The sequence below is a fragment of the Salvelinus namaycush genome, unplaced genomic scaffold (genome assembly GCF_016432855.1).
Source record: "Salvelinus namaycush isolate Seneca unplaced genomic scaffold, SaNama_1.0 Scaffold289, whole genome shotgun sequence".
Lineage (NCBI taxonomy): Eukaryota > Metazoa > Chordata > Actinopteri > Salmoniformes > Salmonidae > Salvelinus > Salvelinus namaycush.
In genome coordinates, this window is record NW_024059774.1 from 21,502 (window position 1) to 42,571 (window position 21,070).

At 46.4% G+C, this 21,070-nt stretch overlaps 1 protein-coding gene across 2 annotated transcripts in view; it reads right to left on the reverse strand.

Annotated features, from left to right (window-relative positions):
* The window catches only part of LOC120039656 (homer protein homolog 2-like), a 130,980-nt gene that overhangs the window by 20,736 nt on the left and 89,174 nt on the right, over positions 1-21,070 (reverse strand). For both annotated transcript variants that reach the window (XM_038985064.1, XM_038985065.1), the window contains exons 6-8: positions 16,533-16,689; positions 8,378-8,488; positions 2,826-2,906 (exon numbers count right to left, since the gene is read on the reverse strand). In XM_038985064.1, the coding sequence (XP_038840992.1) occupies positions 2,826-2,906; positions 8,378-8,488; positions 16,533-16,689 (349 nt within the window). The remainder of the gene's footprint in view (positions 1-2,825; positions 2,907-8,377; positions 8,489-16,532; positions 16,690-21,070) is intronic.

The following is a 21,070-nucleotide window of genomic DNA, read 5'->3' on the forward strand; positions in this document are numbered from 1 at the left end:
GCAGGAGCCCATCTCCTGTTTCTGTAGCATGACGCAGCTTGATGTAGCAGTACACCCCCTAGACAGAACGCTAGTCTATCTCCTGTTTCTGTAGCATGACGCAGCTTGATGTAGCAGTACACCCCCTAGACAGAACGCTAGTCTATCTCCTGTTTCTGTAGCATGACGCAGCTTGATGTAGCAGTACTCCCCCTAGACAGAACGCTAGTCTATCTCCTGTTTCTGTAGCATGACGCAGCTTGATGTAGCAGTACACCCCCTAGACAGAACGCTAGTCTATCTCCTGTTTCTGTAGCATGACGCAGCTTGATGTACCAGTACACCCCCTAGACAGAACGCTAGTCTATCTCCTGTTTCTGTAGCATGACGCAGCTTGATGTAGCAGTACACCCCCTGGACAGGACACTAGTCTATCTCCTGTTTCTGTAGCATGATGCAGCTTGATGTACCAGTACACCCCCTAGACAGGACACTAGTCTAGCCCCTGTTTCTGTAGCATGATGCAGCTTGATGTACCAGTACACCCCCTAGACAGAACGCTAGTCTATCTCAGGGCTTTACCTTTAATCTATCTCCTTAATGCCGAGTGCCAAGCAGAGACGCATCTGGTCCCATTTTTACAATCTTTGGTACGACTCGGCCGGAACTCCTAACCTTCCAATCTCAGGACGGACACTAAAACCACAAAGGCCACTGAGTTGGGCTTAGAAATAAATACAAGCGAGTTTTATCTCTGAAACTGACGGATTTCCAGAGACTGAATGTGAGTGACCCTGGTTTCCAGAATGGTCTCTACTTGAGACCAGCTCCCATACCATAGATCCAGTCTGGTTTATGTCAGATTCTTTGTGGTTGTCAGGTTATGAGTGTGATGTACGGTAGGCTTTGACACTGGTCACAGAGAAACAGACGGTCTGATCTAGGGTAGGTTTAAACACAGACTGGCTTTGATAACGGGTTAGACTAGATGTATGGCTGGGTTTAACAGCAGTATGGGTTAGTATATCACTTTAGGGGTGGGTATACCAGGTGGTCCCTGTTGCCGGGTAGAAAGGGAGAATGAAGATGTGGTGTGTGAATCAATCTAGACTCAGGGTTTCTCACACCAGTCAGTCAGTCAGTCATCTAGATACTGTAGGATCTGAGAGCAATGTGTGTGTGTCTGTGCACGTCCAGCCAGCCAACAACATGCTGTAGGATCTCCCCCAGCCAGCCATGACCAATATCTGTCAACATGCTGTAGGATCTCTCCCACCCAGCCATGACCAATATCTGTCAACAGCACACTGACATCTTCAGCTGTTTCTGCCAAGCTGATACATTATATTACATTTGATTAACAATGATTCTGTCTGTGTCCCAAAGGCACCCTTTATAGTGCACTCCTTTTGACCAGGGCCCATAGGGGCCCATGGGGGTCTGGACTAAAGTAGTGCACTATAAAGGGAATAGGTTGCCATTTAGGATGCTTCCCATGTCTTTATGAGAAGAATGCTCTTCATATTCAAGAGGAGATATCTGTAATTACAATACTGGGATCAAATAGAACTGTGATTCAACAGAACTGTGATTCAATAGAGCTGTGATCAAATAGAGCTGTGATCAAATAGAACTGTGATCAAATAGAACTGTGATTCAATAGAACTGTGATTCAATAGAACTGTGATCAAATAGAACTGTGATTCAATAGAACTGTGATTCAATGGAACTGTGATTCAATGGAACTGTGATCAAATAGAACTGTGATCAAATAGAACTGTGATTCAATAGAACTGTGATCCAACAGAACTGTGATCCAACAGAACTGTGATCCAACAGAACTGTGATCCAACAGAACTGTGATCCAACAGAACTGTGATAAACAGAAATGTAATCAAATAGTTTCCATTGTTGAGAATGTAACTCTCCACTCTAGTCTATTCTCTAGGAGAGAATAACTTTTAATAACAGTGTGGATCATAGCAACCATTTAACACGATATACAGTATCCTCATCATAGTTCTAAATAGAACACTACTGGACCTGTTATTAATACAGAACCATGTGGAATATAACGGACCTGTTATTAATACAGAACCATGTGGAATATAACGGACCTGTTATTAATACAGAACCATGTGGAATATTCCGAATAAACTCAGTAACAATAACTTGTTAGAGACTCAATGAACACTGAGAACAAACAAGAGGTGTGTGTGTGTGTGTGTGTGTGTGTGTGTGTGTGTGTGTGTGTGTGTGTGTGTGTGTGTGTGTGTGTGTGTGTGTGTGTGTGTGTGTGTGTGTGTGTGTGTGTGTGTGTGTGTACACGTGTGATCATAATGTAATGGAACAATCTAGATCTGCTGCTTCACCCAGAGAGAGAGAGTGTGTCACTCACAGTTCCAGCGTATTGGGTTAGGCTTCAGTACCTGTAGTTTCTCTGTGATGCTCTCACACTCTGCCATCAGTTGAGGGGTTAGTGTTTAGGGTTTAGGGGTTAGGCTTCAGTACCTGTAGTTTCTCTGTGATGCTCTCACACTCTGCCATCAGTTGAGGGGTTAGTGTTTAGGGGTTAGGGGTTAGAATTCAGTACCTGTAGTTTCTCTGTGGTGCTCTCACACTCTGCCATTAGTTGAGGGGTTAGTGTTTAGGGTGTAGCGGTTAGGCTTCAGTACCTGTAGTTTCTCTGTGATGCTCTCACACTCTGCCATCAGTTGAGGGGTTAGTGTTTAGGGTGTAGGGGTTAGGCTTCAGTACCTGTAGTTTCTCTGTGATGCTCTCACACTCTGCCATGAGTTGAGGGGTTAGTGTTTAGGGTGTAGAGGTTAGGGGTTAGGCTTCAGTACCTGTAGTTTCTCTGTGATGCTCTCACACTCTGCCATCAGTTGAGGGATGATCTCTGCTTGCTTCCTCAGGTTCTCCAGTTCCTGGAAGGAACACACATCACATATTAATATCCTCATCAGACCTCCTATACCTCAGTCCTCCTGTACCTCAGTCCTCCTGTACCTCAGTCCTCCTGTACCTCAGTCCTCCTGTACCTCAGTCCTCATTAGACCTACTGTACCCCCAACCTCTCCAACCCCTGCCTCCGCCACCCCTCTGCCTCCGCCCCCCAACCCTGCCACCCCCCAACCCCCTGTCCCTGCCTCCGCCGCCCCCAACCCCTAGAATGACCACATCAAACTGTGATGTGTCCCGTTAGCTGAAGTGCTAATTGTTCAGTTTGTTTGAAGTAGCCCCAAGGTCACGGCTGGCAAGGCAACGCCACGCCACAGAAGTTCAATAATTCATGGTCACGTTTTCTTTTATTTTTTATTGTCAGGTGCTGCAGGAGAGGAGAAGTGAGGGGTGGGAGGACAAGGAGAGAGAGAGAGAAGAAGATAGCAGATGTGTGCAGGTTGCTGTGGTGAGTCATTCTTCTCCTTGTCCACTGTGACTGAAGCTACAGATGAACCACAGTGTTATGAACCTCTCACTCTCTTCCTGTTACCCTCTCACCCCATCCCTCTCTCACCCCATCCCTCTCTCACCCCATCCCTCTCTTGGCCTCTCACCCCATCCCTCTCTCACCCCATCCCTCTCTCACCCCATCCCTCTCTTGGCCTCTCTCACCCCATCCCTCTCTCACCCCATCCCTCTCTTGGCCTCTCTCGCTCTCAAAATGACATATATTCTCTTACTCTCCATATCTCTCTAACATGATATGGATATTTGTAAACTAGCCGTGACGATTACAGACACTGTCATGATGCTTCCATTTCTTTAATATTTTTTTTGTATTTTCACCCCTTTTTTCTCCCCAATATCCTGGTATCCAATTGGTAGTTACAGTCTTGTCTCATCGCTGCAACTCCGGACTCGGGAGAGGCGAAGGTCGAGAGCCGTGCGTCCTCCGAAACACGACCCAACCAAGCCGCACTGCTTCTTGACACAGCGCACATCCAACCGGAAGCCAGCCGCACCAATGTGTTGGAGGAAACACCGTACACCTGGCAACCGTGTCAGCGTGCACTGCGCCTGGCCCGCCACAGGAGTCGCTAGTGTGTGATGAGACAAGGACATCCCTGCCGGCCAAACCCTCCCCTAACCCGGACGACGCTGGGCCAATTGTGCGCCGCCCCATGGGCCTCTCGGTCGCGGCCGGCTGTGACAGAGCCTGGACTCGAACCCAGAATCTCTAGTGGCCTTCGACCACTGCGCCACTCGGGAGGCAACATGATGCTTCTAAACTAGCCGAGAAGATTACAGACTATCATGATGCTTCTCAGAGTAATCATGATCTCATCTCCTGTCTTTACAGGACTACACCACCCTAGAGACATCATCACAGCCACTCCTGGTTAGCATAATCATCTCTCCATTCAGAGAGAGAGAGAAAGGAGACCACTTAGCAGGAGTCTGATCTGTCAGACTGTTCATCTGACCCAGCAGGACACAGAGGAAAGGACCCACTTACAGCAAAATCACCTGGGCTGTGTGTGTATGTGTGTGTGTGTGTGTGTGTGCGCATCAGACAGGTTCTGTCTCCGTACCTCTGAGTTCTATCAGGGTTCATGAAATGATGATCAAAACTGGATCAACAGAAGGAAATAAATCCAAGGTGTAAATCAAACTGGTCTCAGCTTTAAAGTCTTTGTCAGGGTGATTTACTGGCCAAACCAATAGGTTTCTAATAGTCACACACACACACACAGAAAGAGAGTTAGCAAGAGGGAGGGAGACAGTGCGAGGGCGAGAGAGAGAAACCAGACAGACCATCAGCTCTAGAGTGGGAGATTAGAAGGATAGAGGGATCCGGGGCAGGGAGGGGAGGAGTAGAAAGAGAGAACAAGAAGGTGAGAGAGGGAGTGACCAAGAGAGAGAAACCAGACAGGTCCGGGGGAGGGGAGGGCAGTAGAAAGAGACAGAGAACAACAGGGTGAGAGAGGGAGAGACCAAGAGAGAGAAACCAGACAGGTCTGGGGGAGGGGAGGAGGGGGCAGTAGAAAGAGACAGAGAACAACAGGGTGAGAGAGGGAGAGACCAAGAGAGAGAAACCAGACAGGTCCGGGGGAGGGGAGGAGGGGCAGTAGAAAGAGACAGAGAACAACAGGGTGAGAGAGGGAGAGACCAAGAGAGAGAAACCAGACAGGTCCGGGGAAGGGGGGAGTAGAAAGAGCGGTTTCCAACCAATCGGTGACATATTTTCATGAGAATATTAATAATGAAAATATGCACATTTTCCCACCAGTGGTGTTTCCACCAAACTGACTTGTTGCTGATACAAATCAGTGTGTGATGACGTAGTGCACACAAAACGTTTTCATGTACAGAATCCAAATCCAAAAGTTGAACGTGTTTCCATCGCATTCTCAATTCTACCGATAGTTTTGTAACAAAAACTGTTGCGTTAAAGAGCTCATGTGCCCCTCTGGGTCTTGGCACGTCTGCTCTAGCCAATAGCTGGCAGATACAGGGAGGGTAGGCTAGTCTACACGATGACATTATTATGGAGCAGAGAGAATATTTTTTTATTTGTGAAACTGCAATCAAGCATCTCACCAGAATCAGACCATCAATATTTATTGGAAAGGACCATCAACCATCACTGTTCACTTTCACCACCCTGTGAAATACATCATGCTGCAAGTCATTTAATCTGTCAAGTTATTTAATCTGTAGCCTAATAAACTGGGAAGTCATTTAATCTGTAGCCTAATAAACTGAGAAGTCATTTAATATGTAGTCTAATAAACCGTGAAATTCATCAAACTGTCAGTCATTTAATCTGTAGCCTAATAAACTGTGAAGTAATTAAATCTGTAGCCTAATAAACTGTGAAGTCATTTAATCTGTAGCCCAATAAACTGTGAAGTCATTTAATCTGTAACCTAATAAACTGGGAAGTCATTTAATCTGTAGTCTAATAAACTGTTAAGTCATTTAATCTGTAGCCCAATAAACTGTGAAGTCATTTAATCTGTAGCCCAATCAACTGTGAAGTCATTTAATCTGTAGCCTAATAAACTGTGAAGTCATTTAATCTGTAGCCTAATAAACTGTGAAGTCATTTAATCTGTAGCCTAATAAACTGTGAAGTCATTTAATCTGTAGCCTAATAAACTGTGAAGTCATTTAATCTGTAGCCTAATAAACTGGGAAGTCATTTAATCTGTAGTCTAATAAACCATGAAATTCATCAAACTGTCAGTCATTTAATCTGTAGCCCAATAAACTGTGAAGTCATTTAATCTGTAGCCCAATAAACGGTGAAGTCATTTAATCTGTAGTCTAATAAACTGTGAAGTCATTTCATCTGTAGCCTAATAAACTGTGAAGTCATTTCATCTGTAGCCCAATAAACTGTGCCGTTTCCCGGGTCGTAGTGGGAGGACCACACACCATATCATGGCGTGAGACTCCCAAGTTTACTTCAAAATGATGGTTATTATATAAATACGTGGGCATAAAGGCGTTTCCACCACCATTTAGTTTAGAGACACAAAAAGATCCAATTAACAAATGATTTGTCTGCATTTATAGAATCGTACCGAAATGTCCTATTTCCATCACCGCTTTTTATACAGTAGGACTTTACTGTGGATGGAAACATGGTTCCAGCTAATGAAATGTGTCTGCAGGCAGAATCAGTATTGATCCATGAATGAACGGAAGTCCTGATCACCACGGCCATGCCGGCTCAAAGCCTCATTGGGACGAACTGGAATAAATGTCAGCGTGCGTAGAAACCAGCCATCTTGGGGCCGCAGTTGCTTGGCAGCTGGGCAGAAGTGACATGAGGACGATGTTACTGGCAGACCCAGTGCCTGGGGCTCCTGGTATCATTTAGAATGACTACAGGAGCAGAGAACAGAGGCAGGAACATTATGTGGTCTGAAATAACATGACCGGGTATAGAGTCAGAGCTGACGTTACCAGAGACATTTTCTATACGCAGGAAATACTATGAATAATACAGATTTTTCCCTTTTTCTCTGCGTGTTCTTGAACGAGAAGTTATAAGACCTATAAAAACACTGAAGTCAGCAATAAACTGAGAGATAATAGGTATTTATGTAACATTACACACAGAGAGGAGAGAGAGGGGGGGGGTTTATTTCACATGCTGTGGAAATATAAACGTAAATGTTTCTCATGCCAATAAATTCCTTTGAACTGAAATTGAATTGCGAGCTGAGAGAGAGAGGGGGGAGAGAGAGAGAGAGAGAGCAGAGGAAGAGAGAGGGGGGAAGAAGAGAGAGAGAGAGAGGGGAGAGAGAGAGCAGAGGAAGAGAGAGAGAGAGACGAGGGAGAGAGGGGAGAGAGAGAGCAGAGGAAGAGAGAGAGAGAGAGACGGGGGAGAGAGAGGGGAGAGAGAGAGCAGAGGAAGAGAGAGAGAGAGAGATGGGGGAGAGAGAGGGGAGAGAGAGAGCAGAGGAAGAGAGAGAGACTAATACTTCCACAGATAATTGTTCTGACATCAAAGGTCCCACAACAATATCCACCTTCTATTGGACTATAATCCCCTCCTCAGGGACAGAGAAAGGTAGAGAGGAGGAGTGGAGATTGAGAGACAGGTAGAGGGGGAGAGAGGTAGAGTGGGAAAGAGACAGGTAGAGAGGGAGAGAGACAGGTAGAGGGGGAGAGAGGGAACGAGACATGTAGAGGGGGAGAGAGGTAGAGGGGGAGAGAGAGGTAGAGGGGGAGAGAGAGGTAGAGGGGGAGAGAGACAGGTAGAGTGGGAGAGAGACATGTAGAGGGAACGAGACATGTAGAGGGAACGAGACAGGTAGAGGGGGAGAGACAGGTAGAGGGGGAGAGACAGGTAGAGGGGGAGAGACAGGTAGAGGGGGAGAGACAGGTAGAGGGGGAGAGACAGGTAGAGGGGGAGAGACAGGTAGAGGGGGAGAGACAGGTAGAGTGGGAGAGAGAGAGTGATAATAGAGATAACATGTCCCTTAGGGATAATGGGGTTATATTTGCATATAGTCTGTCAGCAAAACTACAGGCTAGTCATATGAGACCGTGTGTGTGTCTGTAGGAGTTGTGTGTGTGTGTGTGTCTGTAGGAGTTGTGTGTGTGTGTGTCTGTAGGAGTTGTGTGTGTGTGTGTGTCTGTAGGAGTTGTGTGTGTGTGTCTGTAGGAGTTGCGTGTGTGTGTGTCTGTAGGAGTTGTGTGTGTGTGTGTGTGTGTAGGAGTTGTGTGTGTGTGTGTGTAGGAGTTGTGTGTGTGTGTGTCTGTAGGAGTTGTGTGTGTGTGTGTGTCTGTAGGAGTTGTGTGTGTGTGTGTCTGTAGGAGTTGTGTGTGTGTGTGTCTGTAGGAGTTGTGTGTGTGTGTGTGTCTGTAGGAGTTGTGTGTGTGTGTAGGAGTTGTGTGTGTGTCTGTAGGAGTTGTGTGTGTGTGTGTGTGTGTCCACCTGTTCCTTGTCCTGCAGCTCCGTCTCCAGCTCCTGAACTCGTACAGTCAGCTTAGAGTTCCTCTCCTTCTCCACATTGGCCTTTTCACACTGAGACTCCAACTCTGCTATCTACAGGAGAGAGAGAGGAGGAGATATAGAGCAGGAGGAGATTATAGAGGAGGAGGAGGAGATTATAGAGCAGGAGGAGTTATAGAGGAGGAGGAGATTATAGAGCAGGAGGAGTTATAGAGGAGGAGGAGATTATAGAGCAGGAGGAGATATAGGAGGAGGAGATAATAGAGCAGGAGGAGTTATAGAGGAGGAGGAGGAGATATAGAGCAGGAGGAGATTATAGAGGAGGAGGAGGAGAGAGAGGAGGAGGAGATATAGAGCAGGAGGAGATTAGAGGAGGAGGAGATTATAGAGCAGGAGGAGTTATAGAGCAGGAGGAGATTAGAGGAGGAGGAGGAGATTATAGAGCAGGTGGAGATTATAGAGCAGGAGGAGATATAGAGCAGGAGGATATATAGAGCAGGAGGAGATTATAGAGCAGGAGGAGGAGAGAGAGGAGGAGGAGATATAGAGCAGGAGGAGTTATAGAGGAGGAGGAGAGAGGAGCAGGAGGAGAGAGAGGAGCAGGAGGAGAGAGAGGAGGAGAGACCCTTGTTAGGAACTCTTAGAACCTTCCCTGATATCAGCAGGGAACACCAGAATCCTTTTGTGGATGGATATGTATATCAGTGGAGGCTCCTCATCCTCCTCAGTGAATTTCATACAAATGAGTAAAACATTACAAAACGTTATCCGTTTTAGATAAAACTATAGTAAATATATTCACGTCACCAAATAACTGATTAAAACACAGCGTTTTGAAATAAAGGTCTACAGTAGTCTCAACAGCACTCTGTAGGGTAGCGCCATGGTGTAGCTAGGAGGACAGCTAGCTTCCGTCCTACTCTGGCTACATTGACTTCAATACAAAACCTAGGAGGCTCATGGGTCTCAACCCCTTACTACAACTTGTCTCTAGACCTGTGTTATAAATGTTCATTTCCAGGCTAGGTTGTAGCAACCTCGTGATGGGTACAGGGAAAATATGAGTATCATGTAGTAACCTAAACCTATCACTGTTACATTGAACTGGGTGAATATGAATGACAGTAACCTAAACCTATCACTGTTACATTGAACTGGGTGAATATGAATGACAGTAACCTAAACCTATCACTGTTACATTGAACTGGGTGAATATGAATGACAGTAACCTAAACCTATCACTGTTACATTGAACTGGGTGAATATGAATGACAGTAACCTAAACCTATCACTGTTACATTGAACTGGGTGAATATGAATGACAGTAACCTAAACCTATCACTGTTACATTGAACTGGGTGAATATGAATGACAGTAACCTAAACCTATCACTGTTACATTGAACTGGGTGAATATGAATGACAGTAACCTAAACCTATCACTGTTACATTGAACTGGGTGAATATGAATGACAGTAACCTAAACCTATCACTGTTACATTGAACTGGGTGAATATGAATGACAGTAACCTAAACCTATCACTGTTACATTGAACTGGGTGAATATGAAGGACAGTAACCTAAACCTATCACAGTTACATTGAACTGGGTGAATATGAATGACAGTAACCTAAACCTATCACTGTTATATTGAACTGGGTGAATATGAATGACAGTAACCTAAACCTATTGATGTTACATTGAACTGGGTGAATATGAATGACAGTAACCTAAACCTATCACTGTTACATTGAACTGGGTGAATATGAATGACAGTAACCTAAACCTATCACAGTTACATTGAACTGGGTGAATATGAATGACAGTAACCTAAACCTATTGATGTTACATTGAACTGGGTGAATATGAATGACAGTAACCTAAACCTATCACTGTTACATTGAACTGGGTGAATATGAATGACAGTAACCTAAACCTATCACTGTTATATTGAACTGGGTGAATATGAATGACAGTAACCTAAACCTATCACAGTTACATTGAACTGGGTGAATATGAATGACAGTAACCTAAACCTATCACAGTTACATTGAACTGGGTGAATATGAATGACAGTAACCTAAACCTATCACTGTTACATTGAACTGGGTGAATATGAATGACAGTAACCTAAACCTATCACAGTTACATTGAACTGGGTGAATATGAATGACAGTAACCTAAACCTATTGATGTTACATTGAACTGGGTGAATATGAATGACAGTAACCTAAACCTATCACTGTTACATTGAACTGGGTGAATATGAATGACAGTAACCTAAACCTATCACTGTTACATTGAACTGGGTGAATATGAATGACAGTAACCTAAACCTATCACTGTTACATTGAACTGGGTGAATATGAATGACAGTAACCTAAACCTATCACTGTTACATTGAACTGGGTGAATATGAATGACAGTAACCTAAACCTATTGATGTTACATTGAACTGGGTGAATATGAATGACAGTAACCTAAACCTATTGATGTTACATTGAACTGGGTGAATATGAATGACAGTAACCTAAACCTATCACAGTTACATTGAATGAGCTGAAATAAACGATCCCAGAAATGTTTCATACGCACTAAAAATCGTACATTTTGTGCACAATTGTGTTTTTTATCCCTGTTAGTGAGCATTTCTCCTCTGCCAAAATAATCCTTCCATCTGACAGGTGTGGCATATCAAGAAGCTGATTAAACAGCATGATCATTACACAGGTGCACCTTGTGCTGAGGACAATAAAAAGTCAGTCTAAAATGGGCCGTTTTGTCACAACACAATGCCAGAGATGTCTCAAGTTTTGAGAGAGCGTGCAATTGGCATGCTGACTGAAGGAATGTCCAACAGAGCTGTTGCACGAGAATGTAATGTTCATGTCTCTACCTTAAGCCGCGTCCAACCTGCCTCACAACCGCAGACCACGTGTAACCACGCCAACCCAGGACCTCCACATCCAGCTTCTTCAACTGAGGGATCGTCTGAGACCAGCCACCCAGACTGATGAAACTGTGGGTTTTTGCACAACCGAAGAATTTCTGCAGAAACTGTCAGAAACCGTCTCAGGGAAGCTCATCTGAGTGCTCGTCGTCCTCACCGGGGTCTTGACCTGACTGCAGTTCGGCGTCGTTAACAGACTTCCGTGGGCAAACGCCCCCCCTCGATGGCCACCGGAGAAGTGTGCTCCTCAGAGATGAATCCCATTTCAACTGTACTGGGCGGATAGCAGACAGCGGGTATGGCGTTGTGTGTGAGAGCAGTTTGCTGATGTCAACGTTGTGAACAGAGTGCTGCATGGTGGAGGTGGGGTTATGGTGTGGGCAGGCATAAACTACGGACACCGAAGACAATTGCATTTTATCAATGGCAGTTTGAATGTACAGAGATACCGTGACGAGATTCTGAGGCCCATTGTCGTGCCATTCATTCACCGCAATCACCTCATGTTTCAGCTTGATAATACACAGCCCCATGTTGCAAGGATCTGTACACAATTCCATGGAAGCTGAAAATGTCCCAGTTCTTCCATGGCCTGCATACTCAGACATGTCACCCATTGAGCATGTTTGGGATGCTCTGGATCAACATATACGACAGCGTGTTCCAGTTCCCGCCCATATCCAGCAACTTCACACAGCCATTGAAGAGGAGTGGGTCAACGTTCCACAGGCCACAATCAACAGCCTGATCAACTCTATGTGAAGGAGATGTGTCGGGCTGCATGAGGCAAATGGTGGTCACACCAGATACTGATTGGTTTTCTGATCCACACCCCTACCTTTTCTCTGTGACCAACAGATGCATATCTGTATTCCCAGTCATGTGATTAATGAATTTACTTAAATTGACTGATTTCCTTCTATGAACTTTAACTCAGTAAAATCATATTTTTGTTCAGTTTATATAGAGACACTATAGAGGATAGAGCTATCTATCTACATGGAGACACTATAGAGGACCCTACATAGCGCTATCTACATAGTGACACTATAGAGACCCTACATAGAGCTGTCTACATAGAGACACTATAGAGGACCCTACGGAGACACTATAGAGGACCCTACATAGAGCTATCTACATAGACACTATAGAGGACCCAACATAGAGCTATCTACATAGAGACTATAGAGACCCTACATAGAGCTATCTACATAGAGACACTATAGAGGACCCTACATAGAGATATCTACATAGACACTATAGAGGACCCTACATAGAGCTATCTACATAGAGACACTATAGAGGACCCTACGGAGACACGATAGAGGACCCTACATAGAGCTATCTACATAGAGACACTATAGAGGACCCTACATAGAGCTATCTACATAGACACTATAGAGGACCCTACATAGAGCTATCTACATAGACACTATAGAGGACCCTACATAGAGCTATTTACATAGAGACTATAGAAGACCCTACATAGAGCTATTTACATAGAGACTATAGAGGACCCTACGTAGAGCTATCTACATAGAGACACTATAGAGGACCCTACATAGAGCTATTTACATAGAGACTATAGAAGACCCTACATAGAGCTATTTACATAGAGACTATAGAGGACCCTACATAGAGCTATCTACATAGAGACACTATAGAGGACCCTACATAGAGCTATCTACATAGACACTATAGAGGACCCTACATAGAGCTATGTAGGGTCTTCTATAGTCTCTATGTAGATAGCTCTATGTAGGGTCCTCTATAGTGTCTATGTAAATAGCTCTATGTAGGGTCCTCTATAGTGTCTATGTAAATAGCTCTATGTAGGGTCCTCTATCGTGTCTATGTAGGGTCCTCTATAGTGTCTCTATGTAGATAGCTCTATGTAGGGTCCTCTATAGTGTCTCCGTAGGGTCTTCTATAGTCTCTATGTAGGGTCCTCTATAGTGTCTCTATGTAGATAGCTCTATGTAGGGTCCTCTATAGTGTCTCTATGTAGATAGCTCTATGTAGGGTCCTCTATAGTGTCTCTATGTAGATAGCTCTATGTAGGGTCCTCTATAGTGTCTCCGTAGGGTCTTCTATAGTCTCTATGTAGGGTCCTCTATAGTGTCTCTATGTAAATAGCTCTATGTAGGGTCCTCTATAGTGTCTATGTAGATAGCTCTATGTAGGGTCCTCTATAGTGTCTATGTAGATAGCTCTATGTAGGGTCCTCTATAGTGTCTCTATGTAGACAGCTCTATGTAGGGTCCTCTATAGTGTCTCTATGTAGATAGCTCTATGTAGGGTCCTCTATAGTGTCTATGTAGATAGCTCTATGTAGGGTCCTCTATAGTGTCTCTATGTAGATAGCTCTACGTAGGGTCCTCTATAGTGTCTCTATGTAGATAGCTTTATGTAGGGTCCTCTATAGTGTCTCTATGTAGATAGCTCTATGTAGGGTCCTCTATAGTGTCTCTATGTAGATAGCTCTATGTAGGGTCCTCTATCGTGTCTCCGTAGGGTCCTCTATAGTGTCTCTATGTAGATAGCTCTATGTAGGGTCCTCTATAGTGTCTATGTAGATATCTCTATGTAGGGTCCTCTATAGTGTCTCTATGTAGATAGCTCTATGTAGGGTCCTCTATAGTGTCTATGTAGATAGCTCTATGTAGGGTCCTCTATAGTGTCTATGTAGATAGCTCTATGTAGGGTCCTCTATAGTGTCTCTATGTAGATAGCTCTATGTAGGGTCCTCTATAGTCTCTATGTAAATAGCTCTATGTAGGGTCTTCTATAGTCTCTATGTAAATAGCTCTATGTAGGGTCCTCTATAGTGTCTCTATGTAGATAGCTCTACGTAGGGTCCTCTATAGTCTCTAAGTAGACAGCTCTATCTAGGGTCCTCTATAGTGTCTATGTAGATAGCTATATGTAGGGTCCTCTATAGCGTCTCTATGTAGATAGCTCTATGTAGGGTCCTCTATAGTGTCTCTATGTAGATAGCTCTATGTAGGGCCCTCTATAGTGTCTACGTAGGGTCCTCTATAGTGTCTATGTAGACAGCTCTATGTAGACACCTCTACGTAGGGCCCTCTATAGTGTCTCCATGTAGATAGACACTATAGAGGACCCTACGTAGAGCTATGTAGATAGCTCTATGTAGGGACCTCTATAGTGTCTATATAGACAGCTCAATGTATTGTCCTCTATAGTGTCTATATAGATAGCTCTGCGTAGGGCCCTCTAGTGTCTATGTAGATAGAGCTATCTATATAGACACTATATAGACCTATGTAGGGTCCTCTAGTGTCTATATAGATTGCTCTATGTAGGGTCCTCTATCATGTATATATAGATAGCTCTATGTAGGGTCCTCTAGTGTCTATATAGATAGCTCTACGTAGGGTCCTCTGTAGTGTCTATATAGATAGCTCTATGTTGAATCCTCTATAGTGTCTATATAGATAGCTCTATGTATGGTCCTCTATAGTGTCTATGTAGATAGCTCTATGTAGGGTCCTCTGTAGTGTCTATATAGATAGCTCTACGTAGGGTCCTCTGTAGTGTCTATATAGATAGCTCTATGTAGGGCCCTCTATAGTCTCTATGTAGATAGCTCTACGTAGGGTCCTCTATAGTGTCTATATAGATAGCTCTACGTAGGGCCCTCTATAGTCTCTATGTAGATAGCTCTATGTAGGGCCCTCTATAGTCTCTATGTAGATAGCTCTATGTAGGGTCCTCTATAGTGTCTATATAGATAGCTCTACGTAGGGTCCTCTGTAGTCTCTATGTAGATAGCTCTACGTAGGGTCCTCTGTAGTCTCTGTAGATAGCTCTATGTAGGGTCCTCTGTAGTCTCTATGTAGATAGCTCTACGTAGGGTCCTCTGTAGTCTCTATGTAGATAGCTCTATGAAGGGTCCTCTAGTGTCTATGTAGATAGCTCTACGTAGGGTCCTCTGTAGTCTCTATAGATAGCTCTATGTAGGGTCCTCTATAGTGTCTATATAGATAGCTCTACGTAGGGTCCTCTGTAGTCTCTATAGATAGCTCTATGTAGGGTCCTCTATAGCGTCTCTATGTAGATAGCTCTATGTAGGGTCCTCTATAGTGTCTATATAGATAGCTCTATGCAGGGTCCTCTGTAGTCTCTATAGATAGCTCTACGTAGGGTCCTCTATAGTGTCTCTATGTAGATAGCTCTACGCAGGGTCCTCTGTAGTGTCTATATAGATAGCTCTACGTAGGGTCCGCTGTAGTCTCTATGTAGATAGCTCTATGTAGGGTCCTCTGTAGTCTCTATAGATAGCTCTACGTAGGGTCTCTATAGTGTCTCTATGAGATAGCTCTACGCAGGGTCCTCTGTAGTGTCTATATAGATAGCTCTACGTAGGGTCCTCTGTAGTCTCTATGTAGATAGCTCTACGCAGGGTCCTCTATGTAGATAGCTCTATGTAGGGTCCTCTGTAGTCTCTATGTAGATAGCTCTACGTAGGGTCCTCTGTAGTCTCTATGTAGATAGCTCTATGAAGGGTCCTCTAGTGTCTATGTAGATAGCTCTACGTAGGGTCCTCTGTAGTCTCTATAGATAGCTCTATGTAGGGCCTCTATAGTGCTTATATAGATAGCTCTACGTAGGGTCCTCTGTAGTCTCTATAGATAGCTCTATGTAGGGTCCTCTATAGCGTCTCTATGTAGATAGCTCTATGTAGGGTCCTCTATAGTGTCTATATAGATAGCTCTACGTAGGGTCCTCTATAGTCTCTATGTAGATAGCTCTATGCAGGGTCCTCTGTAGTCTCTATAGATAGCTCTACGTAGGGTCCTCTATAGTGTCTCTATGTAGATAGCTCTACGCAGGGTCCTCTGTAGTGTCTATATAGATAGCTCTACGTAGGGTCCGCTGTAGTCTCTATGTAGATAGCTCTATGTAGGGTCCTCTGTAGTCTCTATAGATAGCTCTACGTAGGGTCCTCTATAGTGTCTCTATGTAGATAGCTCTACGCAGGGTCCTCTGTAGTGTCTATATAGATAGCTCTACGTAGGGTCCTCTGTAGTCTCTATGTAGATAGCTCTACGTAGGGTCCTCTATGTAGATAGCTCTACGTAGGGTCCTCTATGTAGATAGCTCTACGTAGGGTCCTCTATAGTGCCTCTATGTAGATAGCTCTATGCAGGGTCCTCTATATTACCTTCTCCCTCAGTGTGTCGCTCTCCTCCTTGCAGGTGTTGAGTTGTTTCTTCCAGATCTCTACGTTAGCGGAGGACTCTGTTAGCGAGTCTACCAGCCGAGCATTACTGTCCCGCAGAGTCTGGAGTTCTGTCTCCAACTTCTTAGCATTGGTGTTACTGGGGGGGAGAAGAGAGAGATAGAGGGAGGGATGGGGGGAGAAGAGAGAGAGAGAGAAGAGAGAGAGGGGAAGAGAGAGAGAGAGAGGGGGGGAGAAAGGAGGAGAGAGGAGGCGGAGATTGAGGGGGGGGAGAGCGAAAGGGGAGGGGGGAGAGAGAGCGAAAGGGGAGGGGGGAGAGAGAGCGAAAGGGGAGGGAGGAGAGAGAGAGGATAGAGAGAGAGGGGAGAGAGTGAGAGGAGGGGAGAGTGAGAGGAGGGGAGAGAGATTGAGGGGGAGAGAGAGAGGAGGGGAGGAGAGAGAGTGAAAGGGGAGGGGGGAGAGAGAGAGGGGAGAGAGAGAGAGATTAATGTTTTCAACACAATTTAGGGTCAAAACCTACCAATGCATATAAAGTCACACGGTCCTTTCAGTGTGCATGGCTGTTCCTTTCAGTGTGCATGGCTGTTCCTTTCAGTGTGCATGGCTGTTCCTTTCAGTGTGCATGGCTGTTCCTTTCAGTGTGCATGGCTGTTCCTTTCAGTGTGCATGGCTGTTCCTTTCAGTGTGCATGGCTGTTCCTTTCAGTGTGCATGGCTGTTTCTTTCAGTGTGCATTCACTGTGCATGGCTGTTCCTTTCACTGTGCATGGCTGTTCCTTTCACTGTGCATGGCTGTTCCTTTCAGTGTGCATGGCTGTTCCTTTCAGTGTGCATGGCTGTTCCTTTCAGTGTGCATGGCTGTTCCTTTCAGTGTGCATGGCTGTTCCTTTCAGTGTGCATGGCTGTTCCTTTCAGTGTGCATGGCTGTTCCTTTCAGTGTGCATGGCTGTTCCTTTCAGTGTGCATGGCTGTTCCTTTCAGTGTGCATGGCTGGTTCTTTCAGTGTGCATGGCTGTTCCTTTCAGTGTGCATGGCTGGTTCTTTCAGTGTGCATGGCTGGTTCTTTCAGTGTGCATGGCTGTTCCTTTCAGTGTGCATGGCTGTTCCTTTCAGTGTGCATGGCTGGTTGGTTGGGGTAAATCTAGCTCCATACTAACGAATGCAGACAAATCCGTACCACCGCTTTCTACAACATCATGTGTCAGATCATTCCCTGGCAGTTGGTTTACGTAACACGACCTTTCTTCGCTGCTCTCAGCAGTCTGTAGTCCATATGGACTAAGACCTTCCATCGCTGCTCTCAGCAGTCTGTAGTCCATGGACTAAGACCTTCCATCGCTGCTCTCAGCAGTCTGTAGTCCATATGGACTAAGACCTTCCATCGCTGCTCTCAGCAGTCTGTAGTCCATATGGACTAAGACCTCCCATCGCTGCTCTCAGCAGTCTGTAGTCCATGGACTAAGACCTTCCATCGCTGCTCTCAGCAGTCTGTAGTCCATGGACTAAGACCTTCCATCGCTGCTCTCAGCAGTCTGTAGTCCTGGACTAGACCTTCACGCTGCTCTCAGCAGTCTGTAGTCCATGTGACTAAGACCTTCCATCGCTGCTCTCAGCAGTCTGTAGTCCATGTGGACTAAGACCTTCCATCGCTGCTCTCAGCAGTCTGTAGTCCATGGACTAAGACCTTCCATCGCTGCTCTCAGCAGTCTGTAGTCCATGGACTAAGACCTTCCATCGCTGCTCTCAGCAGTCTGTAGTCCATGGACTAAGACCTTCCATCGCTGCTCTCAGCAGTCTGTAGTCCATGGACTAAGACCTTCCATCGCTCTGCAGCAAGCGGATGTAAACTACCTGGAAAACCTCAAAGGTGGCCTGCCATTATCACCACCTACTAGGGTCTTTAAGGTCTTTTAAGTTCACCTGAACTCAATGTTCTGTGGGCTCTGTGGGTTCTGTGGGTTCTCCACGTTCTATGATGTGTGTTGAAATGTTTACTGACCTCTGTTCCACGGTGGTCTTGAGTCTGTTGTTAATTAACTCCCTCCCCCCTCTCCTTACCTACCTCTACCCCCCTCTCCTTACCTACCTCTACCCCTCTCCTTACCACTCTATCCCCTTCTCTTACATACCTCATCCCCCTTCTTACCTCCTCATCCCCCTCTCCCTTACCTACCTCTATCCCCCCTCTCCTTACCTACCTCTATCCCCCTCTCCTTACCTACCTCTATCCCCCCTCTCCTTACCTACCTTCTATCCCCCTCTCCTACTACCTATCCCCCTCTCCTACCTACCTCATCCCCCCTCTCTTACTACCTCTATCCCCCCTCTCCTTACCTCCTCTATCCCCTCTCCTTACTACCCTCTATCCCCCTCTCCTTACCACCTCTACCCCCCTTCCTTACCTACCTCTATCCCCCCTCTCTTTCTCCCTCTATCCTGTATTCACCCCCCTCTCTTTCTCCCTCTATCCCCCCTCTCTTCCTACCTCTATCCCCCCTCTCCTTACCTACCTCTATCCCCCTCTCCTTACCTACCTCTATCCCCCCTCTCCTTACCTACCTCTATCCCCCCTCTCCTTACCTACCTCTATCCCTCCTCTCCTTACCTACCTCTATCCCCCCTCTCCTTACCTACCTCTACCCCCCTCTCCTTACCTACCTCTATCCCCCCTCTCCTTACCTACCTCTATCCCCCCTCTCCTTACCTACCTCTATCCCCCTCTCCTTACCTACCTCTATCCCCCTCTCCTTACCTACCTCTATCCCCCCTCTCCTTACCTACCTCTATCCCCCCTCTCCTTACCTACCTCTATCCCCCCTCTCCTTACCTACCTCTATCCCCCTCTCCTTACCTACCTCTATCCCTCCTCTCCTTACCTACCTCTATCCCCCTTCCTTACCTACCTCTACCTCCTACTCCCTCCCTCCCCTCTTACCTACCTCTATCCTCCTCTCTCCTTACCTACCTCTATCCTCCCTCTCCTTACCTACCTCTATCCCCCCTCTCTTACCTACCTCTATCCCCCTCTCCTTACCTACCTCTATCCCCCTCTCCTTACCTACCTCTATCCCCCTTCCTTACCTACCTCTACCCCCTCTCCTTACCTACCTCTATCCCCCTCTCCTACCCCTCTACCTCTCCTACCCCTATCCCTCTCCTACCTACCTCATCCCCCTCTCCTTACCTACCTCTATCCCCCTCCTTACCTACCTCATCCCCCCTCTCCTTACCTACCTCTATCCCCCTCTCCTTACCTACCTCTTCCCTCCTCTCCTTACCTACCTCTATCCCTCCTCTCCTTACCTACCTCTATCCCCCTCTCCTTACCTACCTCTACCCTCCCTCCTTAACTACCTCTCCCCTCCCTCCTACTACCTCTCCCCCTCCCTCCTTATACCTCTCCCCCTCCCTCCTTAACTACCTCTCCCCTCCCTCCTTAACTACCTCTATCCCCCTCTCCTTACCTACTCTCCCCCCCTCCTCCTTAACTACCTCTATCCCCCTCTCCTTACCTACCTCTCCCCTCCCTCCTTACCTACCTCTCCCCTCCCTCCTTACCTACCTCCCCCTCCCTCCTTAACTACCTCTCCCCCTCCCTCACTACCTCTCCCCCTCCCTCTTAACTACCTCTCCCCCTCCTCCTTAACACTCCCCCCTCCTCCTTAACTACCTCTATCCCCCTCTCCTTACCTACTCCTCCCCTCCCTCCTTACCTACCTCTCCCCTCCCTCCTTAACTACCTCTCCCCCTCCCTCCTTAACTACCTCTCCCCCTCCCTCCTATACCTCTCCCCCCCCTCCTTACTACCTCTCCCCCTCCCTCCTTAACTACCTCTCCCCTCCCTCCTTAACTACCTCTCCCCCTCCCTCCTACCTACCCTCCCCCTCCCTCCTTACCTACCTCTCCCCCTCCCTCCTTACCTACCTCTCCCCCTCCCTCCTTACCTACCTCTATCCCCCTCTCCTTACCTACCTCTATCCCCCTCTCCTTACCTGCCTCTATCCCCCTCTCCTTACCTACCTCTATCCTCCTCTCCTTACCTACCTCTAGCTCCTCTCCTTACCTACTCTCTATCCCTCCTCTCCTTACCTACCTCTACCCCCCTCTCCTTACCTACCTCTATCCCCCCTCTCTTACCTACCTCTATCCCCCTCTCCTTACCTACCTCTATCCCTCCTCTCCTTACCTACCTCTATCCCCCTCTCCTTACCTACCTCTATCCCCCCTCTCCTTACCTACCTCTATCCCCCTCTCCTTACCTACCTCTCCCCCTCCCTCCTTAACTACCTCTCCCCCTCCCTCCTTAACTACCTCTCCCCCTCCCTCCTTAACTACCTCTCCCCCTCCCTCCTAACTACCTCTATCCCCCCTCTCCTTACCTACCTCTCCCCCTCCCTCCTTAATACCTCCACCCTCCCTCCTTAACTACCTCTCCCCCTCCCTCCTTAAACTACCCTCCCCCTCCCTCCTTAACTACCTCTCCCCCTCCCTCCTTAACTCCCTCTCCCCCTACCTCCCTCC